General features: G+C 43.1%; 1 protein-coding gene across 26 annotated transcripts in view; it reads right to left on the reverse strand.

Annotated features, from left to right (window-relative positions):
* Positions 1-7,186: 7,186 nt before the first annotated feature.
* The window catches only part of CAMK2D (calcium/calmodulin dependent protein kinase II delta), a 116,956-nt gene continuing 110,400 nt past the window's right edge, over positions 7,187-13,742 (reverse strand). For 16 of the 26 annotated variants that reach the window (XM_056490903.1, XM_056490890.1, XM_056490891.1 and 13 more), the window contains 2 exons: positions 13,392-13,623; positions 7,187-9,292 (listed from right to left, as the gene is read on the reverse strand). In XM_056490903.1, the coding sequence (XP_056346878.1) occupies positions 9,289-9,292; positions 13,392-13,623 (236 nt within the window). In that variant the 3' untranslated portion in view covers positions 7,187-9,288. Of the gene's footprint in view, positions 9,293-9,820; positions 9,870-13,391; positions 13,624-13,742 lie in introns of all 26 variants that reach the window. The other 10 variants (XM_056490900.1, XM_056490905.1, XM_056490880.1 and 7 more) reach the window with 1 other exon arrangement.

A 13,742-nucleotide genomic window follows, 5' to 3' on the forward strand; every position in this document is an offset into this window, starting at 1 on the left:
TGGAAGTTTTTACAATCCCAAAACTCCCCTTTTCCATCACAGCTAATTACAAGCCTAAGGACACCACTTATGTGACTGGTCACCTCTCTTATATCAGCACACCAAGTGTTTTCAGCCCCCAGAATGGAGTGGGATCTCTTTGTAACTGGGGCCAAAGGACAGGATCTCACAGCAATGACCTGTGCAGAGAAACTGTGGCTGTCCCATCCCTGCAGGTGTTCAAGACCAGACTGGATGGGGCCTGAGCAACCTGGTCTAGTAGAAGGTGCCCCTGCCCATGATATGGGGTTGGAACTTCTAGTTCCCTTCCAGTCTGAACCTTTCTGGGATTCTGTTATTCTATGAACAACACAGAATTTTTTTGTGCTCATGGACCTGGGGTAGCTCCCAGAAATTTTGGTATCATCTCCTAGTACAGGTAGTGGAACCATCTTGGGCTGGCCATTAAACTTCTTTTATCCTTTTGTCAGCCCTTAGGTTCAAAAAAGTCACCTCTGAAAAAATATATAGTGGGACCATTTGTGGTGTCCCAGGCTGTGTGTGTATGCTCTGTAGCATCACATTGGAACCCAGTCACCCTAAAACAAAAACCTTGTAATTACATCTTCTCCATCATTCATCACTATCTCAAATCTCCCTTTGTCTAACTGCCAGCCCAGAAATATTTGAAATCTAGGATCTAAATATCAGATAAGATTCTTTCTCCTTTTCAGGTCAGTATCAGTGACAAAAGTAAAAAAGAAACCCTGTACCTCTGAGGTTGGTTTTTTTTTCTGGGAAGGTCTTTTGGGGTGGTTTTTCTCTTTTTTTTTCCTTTGTCTTTTTGGTGGATGTACAAAGACAATATAGTGCTCAAATTTTGCAGCTGTCTTACTTTTGAACTGCTGACAGATGCAGGAAGCCAGGTTTAGCTAACATAATGAACTAGTGTGATATTCATACCTCCCAGGATATTCCTGCTCTGTGAGGACAGCAGTGTGTGGCTGCTGCCCTCAATTCGATTATTGCCCTCAGCACAGTGTGATGTGCCTTTTACCAGATTTGGGAAATGCTGCTGAGTTCCAGCTGCCAGGGTGGATGTGAACCTGGCTTTTCAGAGGGAGCTTACCTGGAACTAGTGCTGGGCAGTGAGAGAGCATGGGACTCTCTGAGCTCTCCTTATAATTCCGGCCATAAATCCTTCATAGGCAGCCTGCAATCACTGTCATTCAGGAAAGGAAACCCACTCTTGGACCTGTTATCCAATAACTTTGTGGCCTTGGGCAAATGACACACTGCCAGGATTTTAGGCTGAAAGCAGGGAGGCGATGCAGTGACACCATGAGGGGTAATTAGCTAATACTTCTAAAAGGCTCCCAGTCAAACACCAGGGCACGGCAACACTGCTCCCAGCAACACTGCCTATTGCTCCAGCTGCTGGCTGCCTCCTGGGAACAGGTCTCACATAAAAGGAAGACACAAAATAAAGTGGGGGAAAAAAAGCAAGATGGGGGAATAGACTTTCAGACATATAAGTAAATTATTAATTCCAAGGAGCGACACACTTTGTTTTCAATGAGATAAATGCCACGTAAGAACCTCAGGGTTTCATGTGGGAGGAAGGTGAGAAGGTTGGGAAGAGAAGGAAGGTAGGGCAGGAGCATTCGAACAGAGGGGCGTGGAGCAGCAGAGGGGCGTTTTGATGGAGCAGTCAAAGGATCTAACAGAAGAGAAACCTCCACCTGCTGTCTCCTTTTGCCATCAGAATGTTTGGATCTTTGTGCCAGCTACTCCTCCTCAGAGATGAGTAGTGTGAGCTGCTGAGACCTCTTAATGAAAACTGTACTTCTCATCCCCCAGCTCTTCCACTCTCCCAAATATCCCCCTTACATCCTTTTGGCAGGCAGTGTAAGACTCGTGGGATGTAAAGTAGCTCTGCCTTGTCATGTGTGAAAAGCTGGTCTTAACTGGGAAGCTGTTTATAGAAAGGTGTCAATATGGTGAGACACAAATACTGAGATTCCCATTCAGCTACAGAGGAGAGAACAAACACTCTCAGTGCACCTCAGGAACCCAACCTCGGAAACGCACTGCAAAGGAGGGATCAGCAAAGCACTGGGGCCTTTTAAACCTCAGTTTTTCCATCTGTTCACATATTGAAATCCACAATTTGTTTAAGAAAAGAGGCTTGTAATATTTCTTGCTCTCAGCTTTGTGTCAATTAGTCCTTGGCATTTTTTAGCCTTTGGGGCATCTTAGCTTGACAGATGTGCAGGGAAAGGGATCCTTCCTGCTGTTGTCAGGCAGATCTTGACCATTTTAAAAAAATCTTAATCCGAACAAAAATTAGATCCTCCCTTCTTTTTTTTTTTTCTTTTTTCAGTGAAAAAAATGGGACAAAAACTGTCTCAGATATTCACTCAGTAGTTATGGCACTGACCTTGCACAAGGAACTCAAGCGCAGATTGCTGGCCTGAATACAAAAGAGCAAAAGCTCCTACTCGCGTCTCCCAGATCCCTGTCAGTGGATCTAAATACAGGCCCCAAAATTAGTCTAATGCTGCTATGCTCATCTGGCTCCATCACAGAGAATTTAACTATTTATACACAGGGCTTTGGTCCCACAGGAGACCGAAATGGTGCCTCCAAAACCAGACCCCACAATGATGTGCCAACACTCTCTCAGATGCTGCAAAGTAGTTAATATTCCCAGGTTCTTCAAAATACTTACATGGAGCATATTTAAATCTCTAAGAGAAGGTAATATTTTTCCATTGTTGCAGAATCTTTGAATTCTCAGGATCTCCAGGGTTTAGAGAGATGGTGTGAACATTACCAGCACAAAGAATAGCAAGCAAGGTCTGGAAATGGGAATTGACACATCAGTCACAAATGCACAGATCTTCACCATATCCTCCACGCAGCCCAAGGCCACCCAGGAGATCAGAAAAAAAAGCCTGCAAACAGAAGGCTGGCTGTACTACCAGTCCCTCTTACTGCGTGTAAAAATGCTCTACTGTATCCAAAATCCTGTTCAGAATAACTTTTCAGTAAGATTAGTTTTATCTTTGATTAGGTGTGTCTTTGAAAGGTCATGGAGGAGGAATGGAGGAGAGCCAATGTCACCCCAGCCTTCCAAAAGGGCAGGACAAGCCAGCAGGCTGTGCTGCCATTCAGCCAGACCTGAACAGGCTGGAGAGGAACTCAGGGAAGCTTAACAAAACCAAGTGTGGGGTCCTGCAGCTCAAGCAGAATAACCCCATGCTCCCATGCAGGTGAGGGCCTGACCTGCTGGAAAGGAGCTCTGTGAAGGACAGACTACTGGCAGGAGCTGTCCAGAGAGGCTGTGGAGTCTTCTCTGGAGACGCTCAGCTCTGCCCAGACATTACCCTGTGCAACCTGCTCTGGGTGATTCTGCTTTTAGTGGGGGATTGGACTAGATGATCCTCAGAAGCCACCTCCAACCCCAAACATTCTGTCACTTTGTGATTTAAGGAATGCTCTTTGTGGGGGTTTCACATCGAGGCTGCTAGGAGAGTGGATTGCTAAGCTGACAATTATTCACCTAGAACATCTATTACTTGTCACTAATCTCCTTTCCAACCAATTTCCAAATTACTTTAATAAACCATCTTTCTCAATTACTAAATTATATTACTTAAAAGTATCTACTTTTGATCAAAGCCAAAAGAACACCCATATGACAGTGCAAATAAGGTTAAATTCCATAAGCCTTCCTGTGTTGGTGGAGGATTGATTTCAACTCCTGGAAAACAACTTTTGATTGTCTCTATCTTGGTTGGGTGATCCAGTGGCTTGATGATCTAGAATTTTGATAACACAATGGGATATAAACAAGACTTTTCAAACATACTTACTCACTGCGTTTGTTTGGGATTTTTACCTTTGTAAAGACTTGCTTAGAGTTGAGGCATCCACTTGAGAAACTCCATTCTTTCAGGAAGGTTTTCCATAGCTCTATTTGCTACAATGAACAAGGCAGGCAAATTTTGGCATGGCCTCGCTTCTGTGTTTTACTCTCTAGAAAGTTTTGTTCAGAAAAAAACCCAGAAGTTACCACTTTTACTTAGGGAGTAGATGTTCAGGTGCCTGTTTTGTCTGAGGAACTTACCCAAATACCTTAAACTGAACTCTTGCTTCTTGCTCTAGTACTTACCTCTCCAGGTGCACATGACATGGCAACAGTTCTATATGATGTTTAATTCAGTTGATGTCTTGCCCTAACATGACCGAGGTGAGTGCTTGGGAGCACGCTCTTCCCCATCCCTACTAAGGGTTTGATCTGTGTTTAGGTACCAATGTTCAGCAATGCCTTTACCAAATGAGCTGTGTTGCTCTCAAAGGCAGGCTCTTACCTCTGCTCTCAGGCCAGCTGTTGCTAGCAGGGTCCTTTGGTGTTACTCAAGGTCCTGTGAGTGCCACCACCCTGGGCAGCTGTCCTTTCTGAGAGCCAGCTCTGGATGCCTCAGCAGGGTGGGAAAAGGAGTGGCGAGAGAGCTGAGCAGTCTTTTCTTCCCCAGGGTCATTCTGTTTGCCATGAGCTCTCTCCCAGTGTAGTGGGATGTGTATTAATGAACTAATACTCCCCTCTCCCCTGCTCCTGAGAATTACCTGACAGTGACAGACACTGCTGTCAGTCCTGCCCTGACATAAACAGCACCTTTCCATTATGGGCTGACTCAAGAGGATAGCAGAAGTACGAGCGAGGCCCTTGGCTGTAGTAAGGTGTGTCAGATTCCTGATAAATACTGTGCTGCAATGTAACTTTTCAAGGGGTGGCTACACACACTCAGCCATTGCTATTTTAAGGAAGCAACCCTGTCTCAACCACTTGTCACATTTAGCCATTTTACTTTGTTAACTACTTAGAGGTCACTCTGATGAAAAAGCCTATATGGGCCTAATTCCCAATTAGTTCCTAAAATGGTCCAGCCCCACAGCTGGGTTCTGGCAACAGTTTTGAAGAAAGAATGTGACATTTCTTTTAACACAGAAATATTGCTCTTCTATCTCCTTGCCTTGGAAATCCTATTTTCCATCAGCTTGTCTTTTTTTATTTTTTATTTATTTGCACTGTTTTTTTCCCCCCCTTCAAACTCTGATTAAATGTTCTTCTCTTCCCCAAACTTACTGTCTGCAATGCCTTTGGCCTGGTCTGGGTCTCGACAAGAACATGCTCAAACAGGCAGCCCTGGCACTGCCCTTCTGCAGCATTCCTGCCTCCTCCTCCTTCCACACGCACGCTGCCTTGGAAGGACATCCTGCAACCTGCCCTGCTCAACCACAGGGGTCTGTACTAGAGAGGGAGGGGAAGGGAGGGAAGGCTTCCAGTCTACTCTTTGTAGCTTTCCTTTCCTGTGAGACCTGGGCAGGCTGCAGAATTACTAAGTCTCCCCTTTTGTGAAGATCCAAACCTCCCCATACTCCCACATACAGGGGTGTCAGCCCATGGCTCTCCCTGCAGGAACCAGGGCTTTAGCAGTTGGACCTCGCAGCACTGCACTCCAGTTCACCCACATCTGCCTTTTACCAATAAGCTGTAAGGAAGAAAGAAGCTGAAACTCCTGAAGCAATTTGGATCAATTCCTCAATGCCTACAATTAATTTTTTGACTAATGGTGCTTTCTTACAATGGTTTATGTATAAAGTATAACTGCACAAATTTAGGAGGAAAGAAAAGTCCTGAGAAGCATGAAGTATTCTGTTTTCTGAGAGAATAGCCCAAGGAGATGATAAATTACCTAGCATTAATAACTCACTGAAAAAACTGTAAAGTTAATCCTAGACACAATGAACACTGGATTTAGTACACAGCCCTAGAAGATGTTACTTTTCTTCAATGGGTCCTGGGAGGCCATTTTTAGAAACAATATCAATCTGATTACTTCAGGTGTATGTATATTCAAGACCCAGGAAATGGTAATTTTCAGGCCCTGAAATGCTGTGTTCCTTACTTACATTAAAAAGTGAATAAATGAAAGCACTGGGTTCCCTTCTGCTCAGAACAAACAGCCTCTTCTCCTGCACTCCTAAATAGACAACAGTATTACAAAGCCACCAGGAGGCAGCAGAATAAAATATTTGTGCTATAAAAGAACAACCATTAAAAAAACCCCAAACCCTGCCCCTCTCCCGAATCTTCCATCTGATATGGGGGAAAATGTGTCCTCCCAGCCCTCTGCTGAACATTTTGCTTTATCCACTGATCCCTGTTCTCTGCATACCTGAAATCAGTAGCAAATCCACTGCTATCAAACACCTTTATGCAGGAGCATGGTTAAAATGGAAATCAAACTGATTTCTGGAATAGCACTCACTGGAAAAAAAATGAGCAAAAAAGATAAGTAAAAGTGAAATGGCAAAATACAAGCCCTCCCAACAGACTAAACCGCTTTTGCTCCTTTTGGGGTTTACTGAAAAATTCCAACCCCCTGAGCTCTCTCCTGACTACCTTTTTTTATTTACAAGATGCCACCCAAGAAGAAGCACTGGAATTGTGACCAACCCAGGACAGGCTCTGGCTCCCTGCCACACCAACGCCGCTGCTAGAGCTACGCTGTCCTGGCCCTGGTCCAGCTCTGCATTCCCTGACCCAGGAAAGCTGCAAGTTGTTTCCTCTCCTTCGTCCTTCTTTTCTGCTGGCATAAAAGACTGTCCTCAGCTGTGGCTCAGCACGGTTTAAGAGAGCCTGAAATCACCACAGACATATATGTAAGCTTTTAAACTTTAAACATGTTATTTTAAATCCTAATTATTTATAGATGTAAATGCATTTTCTACATGTATGTTTTTATATCACTACATATATTTTATGGTACTATATTAGCATACAATAACTGCTCTTACATAGTCTTGTGTTACAGTCTGAGCATATATATGAAACACAGCTAGGCAGCAACAGAAATGCTGGAACTACCTAAAACATTGCTAAATACGGCCCTACAAGCACAAGGTATGTGCACAGTGTACCAACAAAGCAGAGCACAAAGCAGGGTGCCATTGGGCCACGGAAAGGCACTTCCAAACCAACCCAAAGACAAACAAACCACACCACCAAACACTCATATTTTGAAATACAAAATTCAGCTCCTAAGAAAGTGCATCTGTGCCTCAATTCAAACAGATACTCAACATTTTCCACTGCAAAGATCACAATTAATTGGGAAATTAAAACACAAGCACAATGTCAGCAGAAATCACAAATTTATTAATCCTTAAATATATCAATCATTTACCATTATGGCAAGAAATATGTACACTGTGTCCCATGGTAAAATGCAGTGTTCCAAAATGACAGAAGTGTATAATTCAGTTGTGGTGGAGAGAACAAATCACAATTTCCTCACATCTTGGTGTGGAAGACAAACTTGGTCTACAGTAATACATCAACACCACATGCTATGTTAGAAGTATAAAAAAAACACCCTACACCTAATTCATTAATTTTAAGTACAGTTATGCCACTTAAGCCGCTTCACCAAAAAAAAAAAAAAAAAAAAAAAAAAAAAAGAAAAAAAGAAAAAAAGAAAAAAAGAAAAAAAGAAAAAAGAAAAAAAAGAAAAGCAATTTATGAGAAAAAAAAAATGAGGCCATTACTTTTTTTTTTTCACAGATCCCGTTGGCAGGTTAATATGGCTCAACACATTTATTGTAGATGCTTACTTTAAATATATATTGTTTAAAATCATGTAGTAATTGTCAGAGAAGCTTAAGTCCATCTACCATACATCCACTAGTAACAACATCAACATGTTTAAGAACTGCTTCTGATTAGTAATCAACACAGAAAGGTGAAATGATACGAATTAGGAAGCTTTCCCATTTTAAAAAGTTCTGGCTGCCGAGTTGTAAATTTTGGACGGCTAAAAAGGACACCGACGGAGATACCATGCACTGTACAGCGCTGCAGGGAGCAGGAGCCTGCTGCTAACAGAGCCCCGGGAAGAACAGGAGCAGCCCAGCCTGGCCTTTCCTGGAACAGCAGAAGGGAAGAAACTGCAATTCTTGCAGGGGTGTATTTTTACAGCAATGTGAGGGAAGGAAAACTAGTTCGTGTTGCAGAGTTTGCGTTCTGCGCTGCCAGCACAGGCTCCTCCCTGGGCCCGCAGCCGGGACAAACCTGTCAGGATCGCCCTGCGGATTGCCGGCCTCGACGCCGAACGCTGCCAGGGGAGCACGAGAAACCAAGAGCAGATGGAGGGGAACGGGGAGACACAAACCTGTGGTGAAGTGTTAGGGTCCCACGGAAAACTGGTGTCACCGTAATGCATTTCCAGAGAAGCAACAGCAGCAGCGTAATGTAAGTAAACTCTTCATACTTAGGTTTAAGGCCTAATATTTCTCGAGTATATTATCCACACAAATGGTCTATACATTAACCCACATATTATATTTTTTAAAGCCTCCTTAAAAAATTTACAGTACACCCTAAAAGTGATAAAAAATCTTTTTCTTTCCTTCCATTTTAATCCTCAAAAACTGCCTTGCAATCATCACTTAGTTCTTCACAATTTTTAATTTTGCTTTATCATCCAACAGAACCTTTTAGTTAAGCAAAATAAGAAAGCGAAAAGGACTCAAAAGGAAAACAGAAGCTGCTGACTCACCAGAATACTGACAGTTAATTCTGGAGTGGCCAAGGCAGCAAATTAAGAGATTTTTCCAGTTTACATAGACTAATAAACTAAGAAGGCTGCAGCTGGTCCAAAGCCAAGATATTAACACTTCGACATTTATCGGTGATTTTGTCCATCTACGATAAAAACCTGTTTTACAGTAATGGAGCTGCCAGCAGAAATCCTAACCATTCCTACCAGAACCAAAGCAAAATCCTGGGACTCAGGAGAAAGGGAGGAGTCAAAAACCAGTTCTTAAAAAAAGAAGGTAAAATATACTTTTCCTTTTTTTTTCTTTCTTTCTTTTTTTTTTTTTTTTTTTTTTTTTTTTTTTTTTTTAATAAACATGATAGATTTTAAAGTTGTCTGTCAAAACTTGGCATAAATGGAGCAAGTGACAAATGTATTGTGTGTCTACTGCTGTCCATCCAATACCTCTTTTTGTCTTTTACGCCTTGTTATTCTCTATTTGCATGGAACATCACCTTCATTGAAATGTTAACAGTGTACAGATGGAATATACAGCAACGTGGTGCATCACAAATGTGTTACATGAAGAACCTTCACAACTTCATGCACTCAGAAACATGCATGAAGAGAACGGGATGGCCAAGATGGTAATCAACCAGGTGCGTTGGGTACAGAAAATGCAAGAGCGGCACCGCTGATATTTTTAGCTAGGAGGAAGGAGAAAAAAACAGATTTCCATTACTGAGGTAACATCACCACCAGATAACAACACATGCTCAAAGTGTTAGCCAACACTATTGTAAAAAACCACCTTGTTGAGATCACTTAACACGATACTGGGGAAAAAACAAGGGAAAAAACCTCCACTCAGGCAAGTCATTCTTTTATTTTTCAAACCACTTTACAGACATTTTCCATCTTTACAAGATGCCAGAGAGGCTGTTAAAATAAAAAAGGAAACTGAGGCAGGAAGCCAAAGAGCCTTAAGGGATTCCTAAAGGGAGAGAGGGTGGAATTCAGCTGCAAATCTCTGGGTGTAACCTAACCTCTCAGCATGGACATCGCAGGCACTGCCATGGACTGAGGCTCTTGAACAAAGACTGGACCAAGTGACAAGGAAGAATCAGGTGTCATTCACATGCAAGACATGCCAGAGCCGAATGCAGAGAGAGAAGGAAGGGAAAGCATGGAAGCAAGTATGTAGCTAACTGAGGCTGCAGCATCATGTGCATTACCGTAGCATCTAGGGGCTGGAGCCGTGCCGGGATCCCTCTGCGCTAGGCACTGCACAAACACAGAACAAACTCTTTACTCAGCATTCCTGCTCTCTGGCACTGTGCTTATCAAAGTACAAGAAGGTGTGAGCTGTGATCAGGGAGGGAGCATAAGCCTCTCTGAGGCTGAAGTTAGGTTAGGGAGTCATTTTGAGGCTCATCTACCCTCTGACTGCCCATATAGGGCAGGTGCACTCTCCAAGGACAAGCAGACACAGCTCTGCAGAAACACACTAGCACTGGTCCCTAAGAACACAGATCCAGAGAACAATTTTCTGCTGTCACTCCTATCACTCAGAGAGAAACAAAGCACGAGACATAAACCCAAGTTTGCCTCATCTCACTCACAGCAAAACTATGAATAAAATTTATTTATAAACTAAATACATATTTGTGCTCATATCCTTTTTCAAATAGGACTGAAAAAGAATCAAAGAATGTTTCTGCCACAAAGAAACATTTCCCTAGACCTCCAGCTACCAAAGAGCTCCATTCTATCCTTAGATTTATGCAAACTCCTTCCTGTAGTCCTGAAAACAAGGAAGCTACTGTGCCTGCAGCAACTGACTTAACATCATCTAGGATACTGTGTCTGTAGAAGCAGATCACAGCTATAATAGTTTTTGCAACTTTATTAGATTTGAAATTCATCTTCAGACATGATGTGTAAAATACTTTTTTATTATGGAAATGCCATTGTTAACTACTGTGCATTGGTAATAATTAAATAAGTAGCTGCAAACTGTATGCATTTCAAATAAAGGAAGGATAAACTAGAACAATATGTTAATGAAGTTTCTTCTCTAATTTTCCAAAATGGAGTTATTGCTGCTCTGACTGGGAAAAGCAAAGGTGAAATTTGAGATGGTGTAAAAATGTTCAGGACGAGTTATAAGTGATTCCAGCTTGGTGCTACACGGGAATCTCCTAGTCAGACTTAAGAAGATGGGGAATAAAGACAGAATGACAATGTTTGTGCTGAAAGACGAGCTACCAGCCTAGAGGAGATTCACTAGTCCTGAGCTCAAGCAGCAGGACTGATCTCATGTAGCATACTGACACTTCGGTGGAAGGCACTATAATAAGAAAAGAAAACAGGAGCATTGTGCAAGGAGAACCAAATAACCTTGAGGGCTGGGTAATCCAAAAATATTACATGGAATAATAGAAAGTGCAAGGCTCTGTAAAAGTTTTTACGTGCTCACTGGCTGGAAATGAGAGTTGAGGATAAATAGGTGGCTGTCTCAGATGAACTGCAGATGAGACAAAAATCGTGCCAGATGAGAGCAGGGAAAAGAAAGAGCTTGGGGAATTAAATAAAGCCCTGACCACAACTGGACAGAGCATTTCAGAAGAAGCCAAGCTACTGGAAAGGCAAACCTCAAACAAGAAAAGACAGTAGGGAGATAAGGTAGTAGGAAGATGGAGATCCTACCAGACAAAGCCATCTGAGGTAGTGCTGGCTGTTTACCCTACAGAAGGCGGGAATGATCTGATCAGCCTTCCTACAAACTGGTTCATGGCCACACACCTAACCAGTGCAGGAGAACAACGATGACACACTAGAACCAAGGATACACTCAAGATGACTAAACATTACACTGCAAAGTAAGGCTCCTAACCATCAGACCAATGATATTTTGGAACAGTGCTAGAAGCACTTCTCTGAATTCAAGATGAGAGCTGGCTATGAGATTTATGTGATATTGTTGCCAGTGCTACACTTGTAGGGCTATGTTGCTAACTCAGGGAATCTCTCCTTAAGCCTCAGTCCAGCTCTAAGGCTGCTCTGTGACCCCTTAAGCTTGGACACCCTACACAATCCTGAAATCTCCTCTGTCTGACCCCATAGGCTCTAAACATTCACCAACACAGAAACTACTCTGCAACCTCAAAAAAATTACTCCATGGTGATTTTTCTTCTCTTTCCACCCTTGCCAGTCCCAAAAATCCTTATCTTTATTAGAAAGCACAAGCAGCTGCAAAGAACCTCCTGCAGTACCTTCCCAAAAAGATAGAAGTGAAAAAAAATATAAGGAAAAGATTAAATTATTCTCTAGTCGAATTCATAGCACTGTGCTGTAAACACTGACTGTTCAGGGTGCAATGGGCCAGGTGAACCTGTTTCACTTGGGGCTTTCTGGCTCTACACACACCCACAGATCCCTTGACAAACACTCCTTTATGAAAGCCTCCAAGATTTACCTAACACTGCATTTCAAGGAAGTGTAACTGCTCTTTGAACATTATCTGTTGAAACACTGGAAGTGCAGCTGGAATGTGAGAAACAAAGGACAATGGGGCTCCTGCTCCCATTGGGGTCACATTTTGAAATAAAACAGTTATCACTAAGTAATAAAATTTCTTTTTTCCTAAATAAAAAAAAACAAAACAAAACAAAACAAAACCATCACCATGGAAGTTTAACACTTAATTCTACCTTATTTCTTACTTCATCAATAATCATTTCAAATAAGAGAACAGTGTTTCAAGAAGGAAAATACGAGGCATGATGAAGTTCAAAGGATGAAATCTAAGCCCTTACCATCCACGCCAGGCTATTCAGCCACTCTCCACATTAAGACACGTGACACAAATGGAATTGTATCCTGTACAGAGGGCTCACAACTGAGCAAAGCCAGGCCTGGACCAGTGCTGCCTATCTGGGAAACCACAAGTTAGTGAGGTTTGGGCTCACTAGCAGAGGCTGCTGAAGAAGAAGTGAAGCTAACGGGCTGAGCAGAAAAGCCGGGCCTCTCTATCCTGTTATTGCCCTGAGTGTGCTGTCATTAGCCCTGGTGACAATGTGGCTCAAGGAACTCGGTCACTGCCTGACCCCGAGGGTGTGGCAGGGCCCGGATGAACAGCAGAGAGAAATGCTGATGGGAGAGACGCGAGGCTGTCCCACGGGGATGTTGGAACTGTCCGACAGGGAATACTCAGCAGTTACACACGGAGAGCGTGGGGAAAGAGATAAGAACGTGACAGGTACTGAGATGGCTCAATTTACAAGGCAAATGTGTAAACTGGCTCAAACCCAACTTGCAGTGAACACATCTAGGCCTGAGAAAGCAGAGGTGGCTGAAAATCACATTGAATATTAATCAAACTTCAGTTTTTCTCAATAGTGACACTTTTTTACTTCAAACTTTCTAGTCAGCTCTCACAGCTCCATGTATCCTACTGCTTTTTATTTTTCTGGGTTTCCCAGCAATTCTATTCCATGTTTTCTAATCCTGTTTTGTGTGACTTCTATCAAGCTTTCTCTACATTAAAACACTTTGCTGCTCTTCAAGCTGTCAGTTCAGGGACCGAGTTGGATCGGTGGGCATCACAGTAGAAAACAACAACCAAAAAAGCGCATTATTTTAGAAATCTTGGCACCAATACTATGCACACTGGTGGGTATGATAGATAACTAGCAGCCACAAAAAACGACACTACCAGAGGACAGCTCGCAGTTTTTAAGGCCCAAAGCAGCTATCGGACTATGTGGTGTGCCTAGGAGGTGAGAGCTGGTGCTGTTCCTTACTTGATGGGCACGGTGGGCGAGCCCGAGCGGTGGAAGTGCACGTTCTGCCACTTGCCGTCGCGCCGGTGCCACACGCGCGTCTCCTCGGACTGCATAGTCTTTGGCATGCCGCTGCCGTCCATGTACTGTGTCAGGCGGATGTAGGCGATGCACGCCGCGTCCTCGCCCACCAGGTGCACGTGCGGGTTCAGGATGATCGTGTGGATCGGCTTGGTGTTAGCCTTGGACAGAGCTACGAGGGACACACACACAGGAGAAATCACACTTGCTCTGGGTAAGCCAAAAGAACTCATACCAACCCATTTTATACACAAATCTCAGGCTCAGCAGATACAAACTCATCATTAGGGT

This window comes from Oenanthe melanoleuca, chromosome 4 (genome assembly GCF_029582105.1).
Source record: "Oenanthe melanoleuca isolate GR-GAL-2019-014 chromosome 4, OMel1.0, whole genome shotgun sequence".
Classification (NCBI taxonomy): domain Eukaryota; kingdom Metazoa; phylum Chordata; class Aves; order Passeriformes; family Muscicapidae; genus Oenanthe; species Oenanthe melanoleuca.